We start from the raw sequence: 21,668 nt of genomic DNA on the forward strand, positions 1-21,668 counted from the left end.
CCCATTTTATTGAATACCCTTTATGTTTTAGCATGTGTAACCCATTTTTGAAAAAAACATAAACTTCACTTGAGCACGTCCTCAGATCGCGTTTTCTTGTGACAAAACCAAATAACTTTATGATTTTTTTTTTTTTGCCGGGGGGGGGGGGGGTTTAGTGTCCCAGACAGGAGTTTCCGTTGATTGTTTGCCCCGAATTCACCTCCACAGCTGAATTAACTTTTCTGGATTTGGCCAAAATAGAATGCGCCTCAGTCCTGGACAAGTCAAAAGTTGTCTGCGTTGTGGTAGGTCCAAAGCCCGGTGACTAAATCAGCTGAGTTTCCTTTGCTGTTGTTACTTAACCTTTAAATAAAATCTCTCCAACAACGACTAAAATAAAATCGATGTGTCATATATTTACCCAAAAGGATCTGGGTTCGATAAATATAGATATTGACAATAAGTATTGACTTTGTCAGATCGATATGACACTGAAACCACGAGAGAAATCAGTTGTCATTGACTGAAGTCTTGACAAAGGCTTTGTAATCAATAAACGTGAGGATCTCTTGATAGCCAGGAAGAGGGGATTTACACGGTCAAACCACGGTTCGTCGAACGCGGTTCGACAGACACGTGTTTAAAGTGATGTGTGAACGTGTGAACGGGGTATTTGGGGTTTAACCAACGTGTTCGACAACCAAATACCCCATTCACACGTTCACACATCACTTTAAACACGTGTCTGTCGAACCGCGTTCGACGAACCGTGGTTTGACCGTGTAAATCCCCTCTAAGACTGCATCACGTAAATTAAACCTCCAGGTGGCAGTCAGAATAAAGGGAAAGAAGGGGTTAAAGGGAGAAAGAATCCCTTTAGGAAGATAATCAGATGTTCTCAGATGTTTTTTACACCTTAAACATCAGCAAGGGGGGGGGGGGTATCTCCCTACTTGTGCTGTGAAAAGATGAACTACTTTCCCACTTAATGAAAAAAGACATGTACTGCTATAGAGGAGAAATATTAGGACAAAATGAGTGTGTGGCCCGATTTGCCCACCCTCTTATAAAGGGGAAAGGGGCAAGGTGAGATTTGGTCCCAAACATTGGTAATATAATGTTATGAGTATTTCTAATCTTTCATCTTTCTTTTGATATGTGAAAATAGACAAAAGGAACAATCTCCCATAGCAGTCCCTGTCCAATATGCTCACTGATTGAACACAGTTATCCCATGTCAGGTGCCACCACATATTTTGACTTCCAATTTTTATTATATTTCATCTTTCATTTAATTATTTCATTTATTATTTTATCTATTTGTTTATCCGTTCGTTTATTCTTGATTCATTTATCTGCTTATTTATCTATTTACTTCCAATTTATCCCTTTATTTGTTTATTTCATAATTTATTTTATTTATTTATCTTTGTTTTTCTTATTCATTCTATTTATTTATTATTATAACTATTATTGTTATTATTATTATTATTATTATTATTATTATTATTATCATTATTATTATTATTATTATTATTATTATTATTATTATTATTATTATTATTATTATTATCATTATTATTATTATTATTATTATTATTATTATTGTTATTATTATTATTATTATTATTATTATTATTATTATTATTATTATTATTATCATTATTATTTATTTATTTATTATTATTATTTATTATATTATCATTATTATTCCCCGTCTGGGGTATTGGCTGCATGTTATTGTGACAAAGTAGTATGCAGTTGATACTTTAGGGTCTATATGGGGGGGCCCCTACGGACCAGAGCCATACATCACTTTTGTCTGTGATAGAGGGATTCTGTTCATAGAGAAATTATGACACTTTTATTATACTTTTTTTTCTATGATAGCAAATACAGTGTTTAGGAAGAAAGTCAAACATAAGTACACATGGGAGAGTGTGGTGGATGGAAGGGTGGCAGATAGAGCGTTAATGGACTATATAGTGGTGACCAGTAGTATGGTAGGAAGGTGGAAAGTAAATTGAGAGTGGAGAATAGGTGGAGAAAGAGGAAAAGGGCAGAAGATAGGGAGGTACTTAGAGTGAACTGCTTAAATGAGAAAGAAAGGGAGAACGAGTATAAGAAGAAGCTGAGAGAGGAGTGGGAGGGAGTGAAGGATAGAATAGAACTAGGAGTGGAGGAGGAATAGGGATGGTTCAAGGAGGGAGTCATAAGGTGTGCAAAGATGGTATGTGGAACAAGGAGGGCGGGAGGAAATAGTAGAAAGGGTAGTGAATGGTGGGATGAAGAAGCAAAGAAGGGTGTAGAAGAGAAGAAGCAGGCTTTCATAGATTTCCTACAAATAAGGATGAGGTAATCGTATGAGAGGTACAAAATAAAGGGAGGTCAAGCATAAGATAGAGGAGGCAAAGAGGAGAGCAGATGTGAAATGGGGTAAGAGTATGACAAAAACTTTTGTAAGCAATAAAAAGATGTTTTGGAAGGAAATTAAAAGAGGAAGCGGTGGCGAATCAAGTAGAGAAGAAAAGTTAAAGGTGCAGATGGAGAGATGATAATGGAAGAGAAGGCAGTGAGAGGAAGGTGGGCAGAGTATTTTAGGGAGTTGCTAAATGTGAAGGAGGATAGGGAGGGAAAGGTAGTTGCAGTGGGAAGCGCTAAGAAAATGAGAGTGATGAGTGAGGAAAATGGAGGAGAAATAGTGAGAGATGAAATGAATGCAGCTTTTAAGATGAGAGCAGGTAAGGCACCTGGGTTGGATGGATGCCATGCAGAATGCCTGAAAAAAGGAGGTACAGTTATGATGGACTGGCTGGTGAGGTTATCTAATGTTTGTTTAAGAGAGGGTAGAGTGCCGGAGGACTGGAAGAGTGCCTGTATAGTTCCGCTTTACAAGGAAAAGGGGGACAAATGTGAGTGTAGTAGTTTCAGAGGGATCAACTTGTTGAGTGTAGTTGGGAAGGCTTATGGGAAGGTGTTGATTGAGAGGATTAGGAGAGGAACAGAGGGAGTAATTGGTGAGGAACAGTGTGGACTTAGGACAGGTAAGGGTTGTGTAGATCAGATTTTTGTGGTAAGACAAATATGTGAGAAAGCTATAAGTAAAAGTAAGGATGTTTTTTGGGCTTTTATGGATTGGAAAAGGCTTACGACAGGGTAAACAGGAAGGCACTGTGGGAGGTATTGCAGATATATGGGATAGGAGGAAAGCTGTTAAGAGCAGTCAAGAGTTTTTACGAGAGTAGTAGAGCTTGTGTCAGGATTAGAAATGGAGAGAATGAATGGTTTGAGGTAAAGGTGGGACTTCCTCAGGGATGTGTTATGTCGCCCTGACTGTTCAATCTATACTGTACATGGGTGGGGTGGTGCGAGAGGTGAATGCAAGGGTAGTGGTCAGGGGTTGGAGATGGTTAAAGAACATGGAGAAAAGTGGGAAATAATCCAGTTGTTGTTTGCTGACGACACTGCGCTTGTAGCAGGATCAGAGGAGGGATTGAGAAAGTTAGTGACAGAGTTTCAGAAGGTGTGTGAAAGAAGAAAGCTGAAGATAAATGTGGGCAAAAGTAAGGTGATGAGATGTACAAGGGGAGAGAGTGGGAGCAGGCTGGAAGTGAGTATTAAAGGAGAGAGACTAGTGGAAGTGGATAGTTTTAGATACTTGGGTGCGAATGTGGCAGGAAAAGGAGGAGTGGGGGTGGAGGTAGAATGTAGATTGAGAGAAGCAAGTAAATGTCTTGCTGGATTAAAAAGTGTAATGAGTAATAGACATCTGGGAATGGATGCTAAGAGGAGGTTATATGAAGGAGTGAATGTGCCGACAACACTGTACGGGGCAGAAACATGGAACATAAGAGAGGAAGAGAGAAGGAGTTTGAATGTGTTTGAGATAAAATGTCTTAGAAGTATGATAGGGGTTACTAGACTAGATAGAGTAAGAAATGAGGAGGTGAGGAGGAGAACAGGGGTGGAAAGGGAGTTGGGAGATAGGGTTGATGAAAGAGTATTGGGATGGTTTGGACACATGGAAAGAATGAGTGAAGAAAGATCAGTAAAAGAGGTGTGGAAGGTAGAGATTGAAGGAGTGAATAAGAAGGGGTGTCGTAGGATGAGATGGATGGATAAGGTAAAAGGGGCATTACGAGAGGAATATATGTTGAGGAAGGACGGGAGAGGACAGAAGATAGGGGTGAATGGAGAAGGGTTGTGTATGGATGATGCTGTGATGCATAAGGGGGTGGGGGATGGGGGGGGTGAGGGAGTGTATATGAGAAATAAATTGACGCAGCCCGAAGGGATTTCTCCCCGTCTTCTCCTTTTCTGCATGAAGGGACGGAGAGGGGGGGGGGGTCGCCGAATTAATTAATCGGGCTTGCTGTGGATGTGTTGTGTCTTGCGACACTATTTCTGACCCAGGGCAGTGGGCGGGATGCAGGGATGACCCGTCATCCAGGAGGCGCCAAGAGGTGAAGGAGGGAAGAGGGTGGAGAGGAGAGGAGTATGTAGGGGATGGAATGGGTGGGAGTGGTTTCTATGTCTTTTGCTTTTTGGCTACCTCCCGTGTAAGGGGGAAAAAAGCCTTAGGTATATGTACGTATGTATGTGTATTATTATTATTATTGTTATTATTATTATTATTATTATTATTATTATTATTATTATTATTATTATTATTATTATTATTATTATTATTATTATTATTATTATATTATTATTATTGTTATTACTATTATTATTATTATTATGATTGTTATTATGATTATTATTATTATTGTTGTTATTGTGATTATTATTATTATCATTATTATTATCATTATTATTATCATTATTATTATTTTTTTTTTTATTATTATTATTATTATTATTATTTTTTTTTTTTTTTAATTTCCCTGCCAGCTGTTGTAATAATCTCCGTGGCAACCTATGATAGCGAATAGATCAACGCTCTTTTAACCCTTTCGAAGTACAGGAGTCCCTTCCCACCTCGATTGCATGAAATTGGTTGGCGGCAGTCAGAACAAAAGAACTAGTCGTGGATAACAATGAAAAGGTTAACTGAAACTAGAGTAATCCTTCGGTTGCGCATGGGGGCTAACCTCGGCTGTATGAAACCGCATGGCAGCATCCAGAACATAGTTATATATAAATCGCGAATAGCAATGACAGAGTTAAATTGTTTGTCAAGTCTTAATGAATGTCGTCAATGGGTAGTGACTGCGTACACTATATGCCGCCTAGAGTCGGGCAGCATTCATTTACTATTAGACACTAATCTCGACACAAAAAGGAAAGCTGAGTCACTTTTAACTTGTGATACCACTCCTTCTTTCCGCTACCTTCAGCCTCTTCTAGTGCCAGATGCTAGTTGATACCAAGCAATAGAAGTTCATTGTATGAAACCATTCTTTCTTTGCAGGAACCTGCAGAAGGGCGCTCACGGGCGGCTTGATTTGCGGGCGCTGAGTAGGGGGAATTAAGGGTTGGGGACAGGATTTGGACCAGGAATAGGGTTAAGGGAGATCAGAATAAGGAATAAGGTTTAGGGTGAGATCAGAATAAGGGTCAAGACTGGGATTAGGATTGGGGAGATGGAGGTAGTGATGGGTAATCTCATTTCTAAAAGTATCAAGATTAGTATTATCAACTACGTGAAATCGGGGACGATTCTACTCTTGGTTGCTGCAAGGCGAAAATGAGTACTTGAATATGGCGGTGCTTGTTTAGCACAGCATATGCGGAAATCTATCTGGCGATGTCACCAAAGCCAGAGCAAAATCATCAAGAATCTCATCACGTCATCTTAGCAAAGAGGCTATAGATCAAAGTAAACTGCAAAAGTAAGCAGGGGTTCGCCTGTATATTTTTCCTAGACCTAAACATAACCTTTGACAGGATTAATTTTTGGAAGGTCTGTAACCCCAACCCAGTGACGTTCTTTAAGATAGATTGTTTTGGCTTCTGTTGTGTTATTCTGTCTAACTCAGAGGCATTCAGGGGAGAATGAAGATTCCATTGATCAATGGAAGTATTGGAGATAGACTACCTGAGGGTCGTGTGCAAGGTTTAGGGAGTGGATACAAAATACCAAATGAAAACACAAGGAAAACTACCATGAAGGAAGTGAGAGTGGAGGACAGTATAAGCATACATTGTTGAAATAATTAAGACTAGCGAAGAGAATGGAGGAGGGCAGGGTAGTATAGAGAAGATATGAAACAAAGTTAGGGACAAAAATGGGCAGCTGGAGACCCAAAAGTAGATGGAGGGGAATGCAAATGAGCGCAGGAGAGGAAGAAGGGATTATTAAGCATGAGTGAAGCGGAGCTGTTGACAGCGGACGAAAGGGTCTGGAGGAGGCGGGACAAAGAGATGAGTGGAGAAGAAGAACAGGACCCAGGGTAGCGCGAAAAAAATGAAGTGATGGGGGAGCCACTGAGGTGGAGTGGAGTGAGTGGAAGGATACTCATAATGCAGATGTATCTATGATTTTAGGCACGAATATACCACCAGTTATTGTATATGAATATATACAGTTATTGTATATGTATGAATATTACATTATTGTTGCATGTGCAACCAAAAGTCCCAGTGATTTTTTTATATTGGTAGGAGACCAGATGTAGTATGGCTTTCTGATGCTAAGTGAAGCGATTGTTTCAGGAAGTCTGCTGTGGCACTGCCATGTTTTTGTTTTCTTTCTTTCTTTTCTAGTGTTTCAAGGAAGGACAATTGTCGAGACATACAGTAAAACGTTGAAAAAGTACTCAAGGCTTTCGCTACAGATGGTAGGCGAAGTAGCTTTCATGTTTGTGATATCGTAGGAATGCCGCACGGAAGCGTTGAACCCATTTTGTCGGATTGCCGAGCATGAGACGTCTTGCTAGAATTTATGACGAGACTGATGAGTGACGACTTGAGGGCTCATCCCGTTGCTGTTAGCAGAAAGCTCAAAGATCAACATAGAGGTGACCCCAGCTTTATATTTTAAGGTCATAATTGTTAATGGGTTTATGATTATGACTTAGCAATCGTTACAGTGGAAGTCTCCCACTTCACCCAACCCATGACACCCAAATTATTGTTACCAATATGGAAGTCCCACCTCCCACCCCGTGTTCAAACGGCCAACGAAGAGATTTCATGTCACTTTTCAAAGCGATTGAGGGAGGAGTAGGAAAATGACGACAGGATTCTTCATCACAACAACGCCCCCGTCCACGCGTCACTCGTTGTTTGGTAGTATCCTGCCTCTGCTTCCAAAAGCATAATTGTCATTCCTCTATTAGCTCGATCTTGCAGCTCCCACCCCTGCTCTTGCTGTTTTTTTTTTTTTTTTTTTTTTTTTTTTTTTTTTTTTTTTTTTTTTTTTTTTTTTTTTTTTTTTTTTTTTTTTTTTTTTTTTTTTGTACTGACCGGTCGAGGGTTTAGAAATAAATTTATTTAGCTTTAAAAGCCCAATGCATAACCAACAGCTCCCTTGAGAGCTGTTCGGCCTCTGTACCTCACCACCGGTTGTATGGAAGGTGCGAAATACCTGTGAAGTGTTGAGCATATTGAAATGGTTGTAGATGTAAATGGCGTCTGCAGCCGGTGTGAGCAGCTCGGTTATACTGGTTAGATGCCAGCACCGAAATGTGACACTGGTATACTGCGCCTCTGATGTCCGTCGTTGCGGAGAGGGGTTGGGAAGCCATGAAAATGCAACTGGAACAAATGCCTTGCATCTCCCGGGGATCGAACTTGGGACTCCCGCGTTCGAGGCAAGAACGTTACATGCTCTTGGACAAGGGTGTTTTTTATTTATTTGCTTATTTATTTATCTATTTTTCTCAATGCAATCTAAACCGGGGTGCTTCGTGCCTAGGCGGACTGCCTTTGATATGAATAGATTTGGGTGAAAGATATAAGAGAATGGCAAGCAATACGCCTTTTAATGAATAGAAAACGCCTAACATGAGGGTTTGGCATTCTTAGCCCTGACGTCAACGTAATCGTCGTCAGTGTAGTCGCCATCTTACCCAAAAGTGATCCCTTTCCGGTAGACACCCTAGACCAGGGGTTCTCAGCCTTTTTCCCGTTAGTACCCCAAAGGTCATCAGACCATCGACCCGTACCCCTATTAACCTGACATAGAATAGAGAATGGTAATATATTAAGACTAATTAGATATGCAATGGTACAACAGTGGATATCAAATTGTTCAAATCCTAATTACTTTATTCATCAGTTAAGCATTAACATAAAACACAATGCACAGTGATACTACTCATGCAGAAGTGCAGGATTAAGTGTTTAAGTAATCTTTGGTTGGTCATCTAAGTACCCCTGTAAATCGTCCCGCGAACCCGTGGCTCGAACCTCTGCCCTAGACTCATCGAAAACTTGGAGATTTCTCATAGAATGGAATATATATATATATATATATATATATATATATATATATATATATATATATATATATATATATATATATATATTTCTAATTGGTATTAGATAGTGCGACACAGGTTTGGAAGAGTAAATTAATCGAGCAGGACTTGACCTACCTCCGTGCGCCAAAAGAAGCTCCTGTAGAGCAATGGTAGTCCGGTGGACGATGAGGTCTCCCCATAAGGACTGGCAGATGAGCCGGGCCTCATTCCAATTCCGGTACAGTTTAGAGACAGAGAGACAGTCTGTACCAATGTGGGAGAAGGACGGCGGGCACGCTGCAAGAACCATTAGTGTTTAAGAAAGGGTTACAGTTAAAGATAATAGAAATTAATAATGATGATAACAAAAACAAACGAAATATGTCCGTCTGCCTTTGCGCAACATTCATTCTAATCTTCCAGCTTAGTTAAATTAGGCAACGAAGTAATATCATTAGTGTATTGTACAAACGAAGAAAATATGAAATACTAAAAATAAAGTGGAAATCAATTACATCTAAAATAAACATTAATCGCAATATAGGAAAGTAGAACTTATAGGTTAGAGCATCCAGGAGTGCGTATTGCATTTGTATGTACAGTATGTATATGTATATATATATATGTATATATATATAATATATATATGAATATACATATATACATATCACTTGGACAAAATGTAGTAGCACATTTGTAAAATTATAATCACGAAGAACCCACAGTCGGAATAAAAGGAAACTTAGAAGAAAGTATAACTTCTATATTTCGGCTAATAGCTATAGCCCTCTTCAGGAAAGTACAGGTTACAAGAATTTGTAGAGACATAAATACAATTGAGATATGAGTAGAAGGGGAACACGCAGAGCTAAAAACATGACAATCCGTCGCGCAGGGTGGAGTCAGAGGGGAGGGGATGTGTGGGTGGAGGTGTGAGGTCAGAAGGGAAGCGGGGTCAAGATTGGTGGGGGTATGGGGTCAGGAGGGTAGTTTTTTTTAAACCAAACGGCTCACAACTAGCCGTGAGATTATGTCCGGGGACCATTGACCTTTGGAGATGTTCAAGTTCGGACATTTTTCGATCAAGGCGGATTCAACAATTTTTCTTCTAAAGCTGCAGTTGGACTTAATACAATTTTGGCCCTGTCCCAACTGTTTCTCCGTATGACGTTTTGCACTGTAAAAGCTAGGTACTTGTATTTTGCTCCTCATAGAACTTCTGAGGAAGTGGCAATAATGATAGAGATGAATAGTTTAAACAGTCAGAAAGTATGAACACTAGGAAAGCCACTGATTACTCTATCGGCAATAACTATCTCAAATCTTATTAAGAAAGTAGTCAGGAATAAATTCAAAATCAATGTATAATGCCAGCCATTATTTACGGATGTGAAACTTGGAAAATGGCGAAGGTAATAGAGACAAAGTTGAGGAGTGCACAAAGAATAATGGGGAGATCAGTGGTGGAAATAACGCTTAAAGACAGAAAGAGAGCAAGTTCGATGAGAGACCTGACTGGAGTGAAATATATTTGGGAGGCAGTAAAAGAGAGGAAGTAGAATTGGACATTTAAATTAGCGCGAACGAATGATGAACGATGGAGCAAGTGTGTTACTGAGTGGCCGCGAGATGGAAAACGTGCAAGACAGAGGTTGGAGAGATGAGATAGAGAAGTTTGCAGGAGTGGTGTGACAGGTTGGTGCAGTCGTGTGTGTCATAGAATAGCATGAAAGAGCAGGTAGTTGTGAGTTCGATTCCCGGGACCTTCTGGGGGCTTGCTGTGTTGGTTTTCGACAGCCCTAGCCAGTCGAGGAGGCAACCCTATGTCATCCTAAAAGATCCAGCGATTTTCCGCAACTGATAGGTTAAGAGGAAGTAGCGAGGACATTTTGGGGAGTAATAACAGGTAATAACGAACGAAATTGATCTACAGCAACTCACGTAGATAGAGGAGGAAAGAACAACGCCACTAGCTGTGATATAAAAAACCAGATAGAATCGCTGGCAACAGGGAAACCACCTCGAATAGAGTCTGCCACAAGAACTGCTAAAAGTTGGAGGTGAAGCTATGATCGGAAGTATGACAGAGGTGAGTCAGCAAGTGCTGGAAAGAGAAGTACCTAGGGATTGACTGTATGGCATAGTCAGCTCAATGCACAAGAAAGAAGACCACAAAGGAAACCTCAACTTCATATAAATCACTCCCTTGTCTCATGGTTATAAGATCATGAAAAAGTGGATACATGGGAGGATGAAGAATGGGTTGGAGGTCACGGGGTCGAGGGCGGGACAAGGACTCAAGTAATTACTCAGGGGCAAGCGATAGAGAAAGTAAAGGAGGTGGATGCCGGCCTGCACACGGTATTTGTGGATTTAAGAAAGCCCTTTGACTTGGTGTCGGGGGAGGTATGATTAAATACCACTGAGTAAGCAGAAAGTGTACATCACTGAATGGACTTAGGGAAAGGGTGTTATTATATATAACTATAATTGTATTTATAGAAGAATCCTCTCTTACCAAACAACCTCTAAAGGGCAATGATCCCCAGATGCTATTACTAGTCTAGCAGTTCACAAACTCGTTCTTAAAGTTGTCCACCCAGACCTGGCGCTATCCTCGTCCGATGCACAGTCTACGTACAATTGGCTCGTCCTCACAATGTATCCCCCGACAAAGTATATAAACCTCACCATCACTATGTACAGCCACGTCGAAGAGGATCACAGACTGTGATCGTAATATACGGATCATCTTTTCTCCGAATGTGGGATCTACAGTTTATTTCGCATGTGTGTATGTGTGAATGTATATAAACCTGTGCATGTATATGTGGATATAGTATAACATAGTGTGAGTATTACATGTATACATGGGAAATGAACGCTGGAGAGTTTTGTGTTCATAAGGAAAAACCTGAATGCATTTATTCAGAGACAGGACATTTAAGGCACACGAGTTGGTGGAGAAAGAATTCATTGTAAAGAAAGGGAAGTGGGGTAAGATGAAAGGCGGGTTCCTTCACGTCAGGAGACGCTTAGCTGTGACCAAGATCGTCAACGTTAAACCTAAAGTGTTTGGTCGGGTTTCTTGGAAATCGAATCCGGGTCCACGTCGTTCAAAACAGAATCAAACACGATTTTAAGACTAATTTGTTTTTACGTGTATATATATATATATATATATATATATATATATATATATATATATATATATATATATATATATGTGTGTGTGTGTGTGTGTGTGTGTGTGTGTGTGTGTGTGTGTGTGTGTGTGTGTGTGTGTGTGTGTGTGTGTATGTGTGTGTGTGATACACCATAGTCTTAGATCACGTGTTGGACTCGTGATCAACACCTATTTCCCTCCCGGAAGAGAGCTCAGAGCTCATATGACCGATCTATGGGTAATGATATGACATTACACGCACATCCACACCCAAATTACCGCCCACGAAAGTTGGAGTAACAACCCTCAACGCAGCGATACTAAAATTATTTCAGCCCTGTGTGGGATTCAAACCCGGACCACCGTAGTGGCGGCCCGGAACGCTACCACACTGTGTGTGTGTGTGTGTGTGTGTGTGTGTATTTACCTAGTTGTATTTACCTAGTTGTATTTTACGGGAAGGGGAGCTATGCTCGTGGGGTCCCGTCTTCATATCTCATTTTATCTAAACTATTTTTAAATTCATGTATTGTTTTTGCACACACCACTTTCTCATCTAACTTGTTCCAACTGTCTATTGCTCTGTGAGGAAAGCTGTTCTTTTTAAAATCTCTTCTATAGCTGTCTTTTTTTATTTTCTTTCCGTGTCCTCTTGTATTTCTGTCATCCCATTTTATCAGATTCTCTCTATCAGTAATTTCTATGCCTTTCATGATTCTGTAAATAGCTATCAAATCTCCTCTCTCTCTTCTTTGCTCTAGTGTCTGTAGTTTAAGTTTTTGTAGTCTCTCTTCATATGATAGTTTTGAGAGTGTTGGTGCCAGTTTTGTAATTGCTCTTTGTATTCTTTCAAGTTTTTTTATACATTTTTTTGTACTTGGTGACCATATCGTTGCTGCATATTCCAATCTTGGTCTTATCAGGGTGATTAGGATTTTCCTCACCATTTCTTCATCCAGGTATGTAAATGCCACTTTGATTGTTCTTATTAAATTATAAGTTTCTCCAAAAATCTTATTTATATGTTTCTCAGGTGACATATTATTCATAACAATGACTCCCAGGTCCTTCTCATTTTCTACTTTTTTTATTCCTTCTTCTCCCAAATTATATGATCCTGTTATTCTGTTTTTGCTTTTTCCAAATTCCATTATACTACACTTTTTTGTATTGAACTCCATCTCCCACTTCCTACTCCATTCTTGTACTTTATTTAGATCTCTCTGTAGTGATTCACAATCTTCTTCAGTTTTCACTCTTTTCAGTAATTTTGCATCATCTGCAAAGAAGCTCATATAGCTTTCAATTCCTTCATCCATATCATTAATATATATAGCAAACATTATTGGGGCCAGAACTGTTCCCTGCGGGACACCGCTTATTACTTCATTCCATTTTGAGTGCTGATCTCTTATCACTACTCTCATTTTTCTTTCTTGCAAAAAGTCTTCCATCCAATTTAGCAATTTACCTTGTATTCCTCCTTCATATTCTAATTTCTTAAGCAACTTCTTATGTGGTACTTTGTCAAAAGCTTTTTTTAGGTCTAGAAATGCACAATCAGCCCATCCATCTCTTTCTTGTATTATATCTATTAGCCTTGAATAGAAACATATTAAATTGGTGACGCATGATCGTCCTTGTCTGAATCCAAATTGCCTTGGATTTAGTACGTTGTTTTTTTCCAAGTATTTTACCCATCTACTTTTGATAATTCTTTCACATATTTTTGCTATTGTACTTGTTAGAGAGACTGGTCTATAGTTGGTAGGTTCTTCTTTATTTCCTCCTTTATATATAGGTACTATATTTGCTTTTTTCCAATCTTCTGGAACTTTTCCTTCTTTTAAGGAACTGCTTATTATGCTATGTATTTTGTCTGCCAGTTCATTCCTGCATTCTTTCAGAATCCAGTTTGCTATTTCATCTGGCCCATGCGATTTTCTGACATCAAAATTACCCAAGTGTGTCAATATTTCATTCTTTGTTACTTCTATTTCTTCCATAGGGGGGACTTTTTCCTTCCACTCAATCTCTTCAGGTTGTATATTTTCCCTTGTAAACACTGATTTAAAATGTTTGTTCATAATTTCTGCCATTTCCATTTCCTCAGTGTATTCAACTCCTCCTTGTCTTAATTTCTCCAAGTCTTGTTTGTTTTTCAGTTTATTGTTTACAAATTTGTAGAATAGTTTTGGTTGATCTTTACACTTTTCTATAACATCTTTTTCATATTTTCTTTTTTCCTCTCTGCACTTTTGTACATATTCATTTCTATAACCAGTATATATTTTCCATTTTTCAGGTCTTCTGTCTTTTTTCCATCTGTTCCAGGCTTTGTCTCTTTTGTCCTTTAACTCCCTACAACTTTTGCTGTACCAGCATTTTACATATTCTTTTTCTTGTTTTTGTCTTGGGACATACTTTTCCACTCCTTTTTTGTAAATTTTTGTCAAAATATTCCATTTCTCTTCCACTGTTGTTTCTTCTTTGTATATTTCTTCCCAGTTTTCTTGTTGGAAGAATTCTCTTATTTCATCAAAGTTTGTTTTTTCATACATCATTCTTCCTTTTCTATATTGTTCATTTCTTTTCATATATTTTTCTTCATTAAGTTCCAGTTCAATCAATATGTGGTCACTTTTACCTATTGGTGTTTTATATTCAATCTTATCCACTATTCTAGGTTCAGATGTAATTATTAAGTCTAGCCTCGATGGTTCTTCTTCATTTCTATACCTAGTGTTCTCTTGTATCCATTGTGTCATTGAATGGTCAGTAATCATCTCAAGTAGAGCATTTCCCCATGAGTCATCACCACTCTTTACTGTCATTTCTTCCCAGCAGATTTCTTTGCAATTAAAGTCGCCCATCATAACTATTCTTCCTCCGTCTTCCATTATTTTAGTTAATGCTATCTTTGTGTCCTCTAACATACTTTTATGTTCACTCTCCTCCCATGAGGCTGTTTTCGGAGGCACATAATTGATCACAAATTTTCTGCTCTTCTTATCTCGGTCTTCCACTTCTATCATAATCATCTCTACTGTATTCTTTCCATATATGACACCTTTCACGTTTATATCCTTCTTAGTCAGAAACATAACTCCACCCCCTTGTTTTTTCTCTCTGTTTCTAATCCAATAATTGTATGTATCATGTCCTACACTGTTGGGTGGTAGTGGGCCTTTTAATTTTGTTTCTACAATTCCCATTATGTCCGGTTCTTTTTCTTTCAAATAATCATTCAGTTCATTCAATCCTGTTATCAATCCATCTATATTTGTGTAAGACACTCTTAGTTTTCTGCCACTTCCATTGTATTCTCTGTTTCCCTTATGTTTTTCTTTAGTATGTCGAACTGCTTTATTTTCATGTTCACTACTCTCCAATAGAATCTCTCTTTCTCTGACTCCGTTCTTTCCTCGTTTTTTGCCTTAGCTTCAATTCTTTTCTGCTTTTCTGCCTCTCTTTCCTCCTTATTCATTTCTCTTTTTATCCATACCTTTTTATATTGATCATTTGTTGCTAGTTTCCCTGTCTTGGATAGAATTTTCTCTGCTGTTGTTTGTGACCTGAATTTAATCTTAATTGGTCTGGTCTTATCTGTACTATATTTTCCGAGTCTGAATTTTTCCTCAATTTCCTTTATAATTTCTGGTTCATCTTCCTGGACTAATTTTAATAAACTGCTCACTCTTTCATTTTCCTCCTTGATTCTTGCAGTTCTATCTGGGTTATGTTTCTCTTCCATTCCTAATATAATTATACATTTCTTTTTGTCAGCTAATTCTCTTACTATATTCTCCTTCTGTCTCATCACTTTAATAACTGAGTCTTCATTATGTTCTTTCAATTGCTGTTTGACTATGTCAGTGAATGAAACCTTATTCCCTTCTTGAGTTATTCTCCAATTTTTAGCTTCTGTAGCTAGTTTCTCTCTGTTTTCATTACTATTCTTCTTCAATTTCTCATTCTCCTCCTTTACATTTCCTAACTGTCTTTTTAGGTCCTCTATTTCTTCAGTTAAGTTTCTGTTAGCCTTCTCTAGTTGTTCCAACCTTTCAATTCTTTGAAAAATGGAGTCTACGTTACCTAACTTACGCTCCAAGTCCTCGATCACCTTATCAACTCTCTCCTCCAGTCTTATCAGTCGGGGGGGGGGGGGGGTTGTGTCCCCCCCACCCTCTTTAAATCCCTGGAACATACTCTCGTCACTTTCTTCTGTATTGCTCCTCTCTATACTTCTAATCTTTACATTTTTATTAGACATTTGATCTTCGCTAAGTCTTTTGTTTACCTTCCGCTTGTCTGGCTGGTCAAAGTCTACTCCCTCCTCATTTCCTTCCATTTCCCTCAGTAATCCCTCCCCTTTTCCTCTTTCCCTACGTTCCCACTACTCCACGAGCAATTTCCCCCCCACCCTGCAAAAACACTAGGCACTTCTCTTTGCGTTGGGATCCACAGACTTCACTTTTCTTCAGAACGTCTTCTAAGCCGTCCATTCGTTGAAGTGTGTGTGTGTGTGTGTGTGTGTGTGTGTGTGTGTATTTACCTAGTTGTATTTACCTAGTTGTATTTTACGGGAAGGGGAGCTATGCTCGTGGGGTCCCGTCTTCATATCTCATTTTATCTAAACTATTTTTAAATTCATGTATTGTTTTTGCACACACCACTTTCTCATCTAACTTGTTCCAACTGTCTATTGCTCTGTGAGGAAAGCTGTTCTTTTTAAAATCTCTTCTATAGCTGTCTTTTTTTATTTTCTTTCCGTGTCCTCTTGTATTTCTGTCATCCCATTTTATCAGATTCTCTCTATCAGTAATTTCTATGCCTTTCATGATTCTGTAAATAGCTATCAAATCTCCTCTCTCTCTTCTTTGCTCTAGTGTCTGTAGTTTAAGTTTTTGTAGTCTCTCTTCATATGATAGTTTTGAGAGTGTTGGTGCCAGTTTTGTAATTGCTCTTTGTATTCTTTCAAGTTTTTTTATACATTTTTTTGTACTTGGTGACCATATCGTTGCTGCATATTCCAATCTTGGTCTTATCAGGGTGATTAGGATTTTCCTCACCATTTCTTCATCCAGGTATGTAAATGCCACTTTGATTGTTCTTATTAAATTATAAGTTTCTCCAAAAATCTTATTTATATGTTTCTCAGGTGACATATTATTCATAACAATGACTCCCAGGTCCTTCTCATTTTCTACTTTTTTTATTCCTTCTTTTCCCAAATTATATGATCCTGTTATTCTGTTTTTGCTTTTTCCAAATTCCATTATACTACACTTTTTTGTATTGAACTCCATCTCCCACTTCCTACTCCATTCTTGTACTTTATTTAGATCTCTCTGTAGTGATTCACAATCTTCTTCAGTTTTCACTCTTTTCAGTAATTTTGCATCATCTGCAAAGAAGCTCATATAGCTTTCAATTCCTTCATCCATATCATTAATATATATAGCAAACATTATTGGGGCCAGAACTGTTCCCTGCGGGACACCGCTTATTACTTCATTCCATTTTGAGTGCTGATCTCTTATCACTACTCTCATTTTTCTTTCTTGCAAAAAGTCTTCCATCCAATTTAGCAATTTACCTTGTATTCCTCCTTCATATTCTAATTTCTTAAGCAACTTCTTATGTGGTACTTTGTCAAAAGCTTTTTTTAGGTCTAGAAATGCACAATCAGCCCATCCATCTCTTTCTTGTATTATATCTATTAGCCTTGAATAGAAACATATTAAATTGGTGACGCATGATCGTCCTTGTCTGAATCCAAATTGTCTTGGATTTAGTACGTTGTTTTTTTCCAAGTATTTTACCCATCTACTTTTGATAATTCTTTCACATATTTTTGCTATTGTACTTGTTAGAGAGACTGGTCTATAGTTGGTAGGTTCTTCTTTATTTCCTCCTTTATATATAGGTACTATATTTGCTTTTTTCCAATCTTCTGGAACTTTTCCTTCTTTTAAGGAACTGCTTATTATGCTATGTATTTTGTCTGCCAGTTCATTCCTGCATTCTTTCAGAATCCAGTTTGCTATTTCATCTGGCCCATGCGATTTTCTGACATCAAAATTACCCAAGTGTGTCAATATTTCATTCTTTGTTACTTCTATTTCTTCCATAGGGGGGACTTTTTCCTTCCACTCAATCTCTTCAGGTTGTATATTTTCCCTTGTAAACACTGATTTAAAATGTTTGTTCATAATTTCTGCCATTTCCATTTCCTCAGTGTATTCAACTCCTCCTTGTCTTAATTTCTCTAAGTCTTGTTTGTTTTTCAGTTTATTGTTTACAAATCTGTAGAATAGTTTTGGTTGATCTTTACACTTTTCTATAACATCTTTTTCATATTTTCTTTTTTCCTCTCTGCACTTTTGTACATATTCATTTCTATAACCAGTATATATTTTCCATTTTTCAGGTCTTCTGTCTTTTTTCCATCTGTTCCAGGCTTTGTCTCTTTTGTCCTTTAACTCCCTACAACTTTTGCTGTACCAGCATTTTACATATTCTTTTTCTTGTTTTTGTCTTGGGACATACTTTTCCACTCCTTTTTTGTAAATTTTTGTCAAAATATTCCATTTCTCTTCCACTGTTGTTTCTTCTTTGTATATTTCTTCCCAGTTTTCTTGTTGGAAGAATTCTCTTATTTTATCAAAGTTTGTTTTTTCATACATCATTCTTCCTTTTCTATATTGTTCATTTCTTTTCATATATTTTTCTTCATTAAGTTCCAGTTCAATCAATATGTGGTCACTTTTACCTATTGGTGTTTTATATTCAATCTTGTCCACTATTCTAGGTTCAGATGTAATTATTAAGTCTAGCCTCGATGGTTCTTCTTCATTTCTATACCTAGTGTTCTCTTGTATCCATTGTGTCATTGAATGGTCAGTAATCATCTCAAGTAGAGCATTTCCCCATGAGTCATCACCACTCTTTACTGTCATTTCTTCCCAGCAGATTTCTTTGCAATTAAAGTCGCCCATCATAACTATTCTTCCTCCGTCTTCCATTATTTTAGTTAATGCTATCTTTGTGTCCTCTAACATACTTTTATGTTCACTCTCCTCCCATGAGGCTGTTTTCGGAGGCACATAATTGATCACAAATTTTCTGCTCTTCTTATCTCGGTCTTCCACTTCTATCATAATCATCTCTACTGTATTCTTTCCATATATGACACCTTTCACGTTTATATCCTTCTTAGTCAGGAACATAACTCCACCCCCTTGTTTTTTCTCTCTGTTTCTAATCCAATAATTGTATGTATCATGTCCTACACTGTTGGGTGGTAGTGGGCCTTTTAATTTTGTTTCTACAATTCCCATTATGTCCGGTTCTTTTTCTTTCAAATAATCATTCAGTTCATTCAATCCTGTTATCAATCCATCTATATTTGTGTAAGACACTCTTAGTTTTCTGCCACTTCCATTGTATTCTCTGTTTCCCTTATGTTTTTCTTTAGTATGTCGAACTGCTTTATTTTCATGTTCACTACTCTCCAATAGAATCTCTCTTTCTCTGACTCCGTTCTTTCCTCGTTTTTTGCCTTAGCTTCAGTTCTTTTCTGCTTTTCTGCCTCTCTTTCCTCCTTATTCATTTCTCTTTTTATCCATACCTTTTTATATTGATCATTTGTTGCTAGTTTCCCTGTCTTGGATAGAATTTTCTCTGCTGTTGTTTGTGACCTGAATTTAATCTTAATTGGTCTGGTCTTATCTGTACTATATTTTCCGAGTCTGAATTTTTCCTCAATTTCCTTTATAATTTCTGGTTCATCTTCCTGGACTAATTTTAATAAACTGCTTACTCTTTCATTTTCCTCCTTGATTCTTGCAGTTCTATCTGGGTTATGTTTCTCTTCCATTCCTAATATAATTATACATTTCTTTTTGTCAGCTAATTCTCTTACTATATTCTCCTTCTGTCTCATCACTTTAATAACTGAGTCTTCATTATGTTCTTTCAATTGCTGTTTGACTATGTCAGTGAATGAAACCTTATTCCCTTCTTGAGTTATTCTCCAATTTTTAGCTTCTGTAGCTAGTTTCTCTCTGTTTTCATTACTATTCTTCTTCAATTTCTCATTCTCCTCCTTTACATTTCCTAACTGTCTTTTTAGGTCCTCTATTTCTTCAGTTAAGTTTCTGTTAGCCTTCTCTAGTTGTTCCAACCTTTCAATTCTTTGAAAAATGGAGTCTACGTTACCTAACTTACGCTCCAAGTCCTCGATCACCTTATCAACTCTCTCCTCTAGTCTTATCAGTCGGGGGGGGGGGGGGTTGTGTCCCCCCCACCCTCTTTAAATCCCTGGAACATATTCTCGTCACTTTCTTCTGTATTGCTCCTCTCTATACTTCTAATCTTTACATTTTTATTAGACATTTGATCCTCGCTAAGTCTTTTGTTTACCTTCCGCTTGTCTGGCTGGTCAAAGTCTACTCCCTCCTCATTTCCTTCCATTTCCCTCAGTAATCCCTCCCCTTTTCCTCTTTCCCTACGTTCCCACTACTCCACGAGCAATTTCCCCCCCACCCTGCAAAAACACTAGGCACTTCTCTTTGCGTTGGGATCCACAGACTTCACTTTTCTTCAGAACGTCTTCTAAGCCGTCCATTCGTTGAAGTGTGTGTGTGTGTGTGTGTGTGTGTGTGTGTGTGCATGTGTGTGTGTGTGTGTGTGTGTGTTTTAATATAATCTTGGATATAGAGAACGTATAAGAACTCAGATCTCATACGGTCCGGCCTATGGATTAATATGATCTTAATCACCTTATACTACACACCCATCCCCTTACTAAAGGGGGGCAATAACATGTCAATCTCTGAACGGGGTATTATACCGAACCTACTGCTAGAGAAACTAAAATACCACTGGAACAGAAAACCGTGTGTGTGTGTGTTTGTTTGTGTGTGTGTGTGTTTGTATGTGTGTGTGTGTGTTTATACATTTTATTCAGGTTAACGTTCGATGATTATAACCAACTGATGAGGAGCCTAGTGTCAGACAACTTTAATCATATATTGGACCACTCCATTCAGGCCAGTCAGTGTTTGACGACTAGAATCGATTTAGCGACATCAAGAACCGCAGTCGAATACATTGAAAATTCAGTCATCACTGTCCCAGTTTAGTAGAGTATGTGCGTACATACGTATGTACTACGTATGTATGAATGTATGTATGTATGTATGTATACATGTATTTACGTATGTATGTATTATATATTATGCAAGTATATATGTACTGCATGTATGATATGTGTATATGTATGTGTGTATATATGTGTCTACGTATGTATGCATGTTCATACCAAGGCTCTTTCTCACTTGTAAAGGGTGAGGTGTCGTGTCAAAGCATGCCTTAACTCTTTGCTGGGAGGAAATACGAAGTGACCCCGCCTCCCGTCTCTTCACTCCGTTCCATTTAGTCGTATATACTGATAGTTTTTCCCATTGGGAGTTTCCAAAACTGTGAAGTTTCTAATATTTTGAAGAAAAAAAATCTGAAGTCCACAAGTTTCAGGATACCAGAAGTTTGTCTTATGTTTTCGAGAAGCATTTTTGCAAACTGGGCGGCATTTCAGAAAGTCGTTGACGTTTGCGGAAGTAGTGGCGGTCGCTCGCTCTGTATTCTCCCTTCCACGCTTGATCCAATTTCCACCAGACAGCACGTCACCGGAACTGAATTATGTCACAGCCATTTTCTGAGTGGTTGAATCATAAACGTGCAAAGAATTATATGACAGATGAAGTGCTGCGTGCCGTTCTCAAAAAGCATGAAAAAAAGAATACGTTGGTAATTATCTGTGTTTATCCTGGTTGAATCAACTGTTTTGGTTATGATGTTCTGTATTTCGATGGTGATTGTATTATTTGGGTATCAGATCAAATAGGAACTTTATGATCCCTTGAAGTAAGATTTTTTTTTTTACTGGACTGCAGTCCAAAAAATAATTTAGTTTCATAAATTGTTTAACTATTTACGAACGTAAGAATATAATGGTGAAAAAATAGTACGTTGATACAGAAAATGGGGAAAGCATTGAGGAAATCTAGGATTACAAGAGGAGTGGGAGGAGGAGGATTCACCAGTGT

At 38.1% G+C, this 21,668-nt stretch overlaps 1 protein-coding gene across 1 annotated transcript in view; it reads right to left on the bottom strand.

The window, feature by feature from the left end:
• Window positions 1-21,668, bottom strand: part of LOC143033591 (uncharacterized) — a 42,746-nt gene that overhangs the window by 2,029 nt on the left and 19,049 nt on the right. Inside the window, exon 3 of the mRNA XM_076199109.1 lies at window positions 8,526-8,687. Within this exon, the coding sequence (XP_076055224.1) occupies window positions 8,526-8,687 (162 nt within the window). The remainder of the gene's footprint in view (window positions 1-8,525; window positions 8,688-21,668) is intronic.

The sequence above is a fragment of the Oratosquilla oratoria genome, chromosome 1 (genome assembly GCF_046742065.1).
Source record: "Oratosquilla oratoria isolate Oo_2021 chromosome 1, ASM4674206v1, whole genome shotgun sequence".
Classification (NCBI taxonomy): Eukaryota; Metazoa; Arthropoda; class Malacostraca; order Stomatopoda; family Squillidae; genus Oratosquilla; species Oratosquilla oratoria.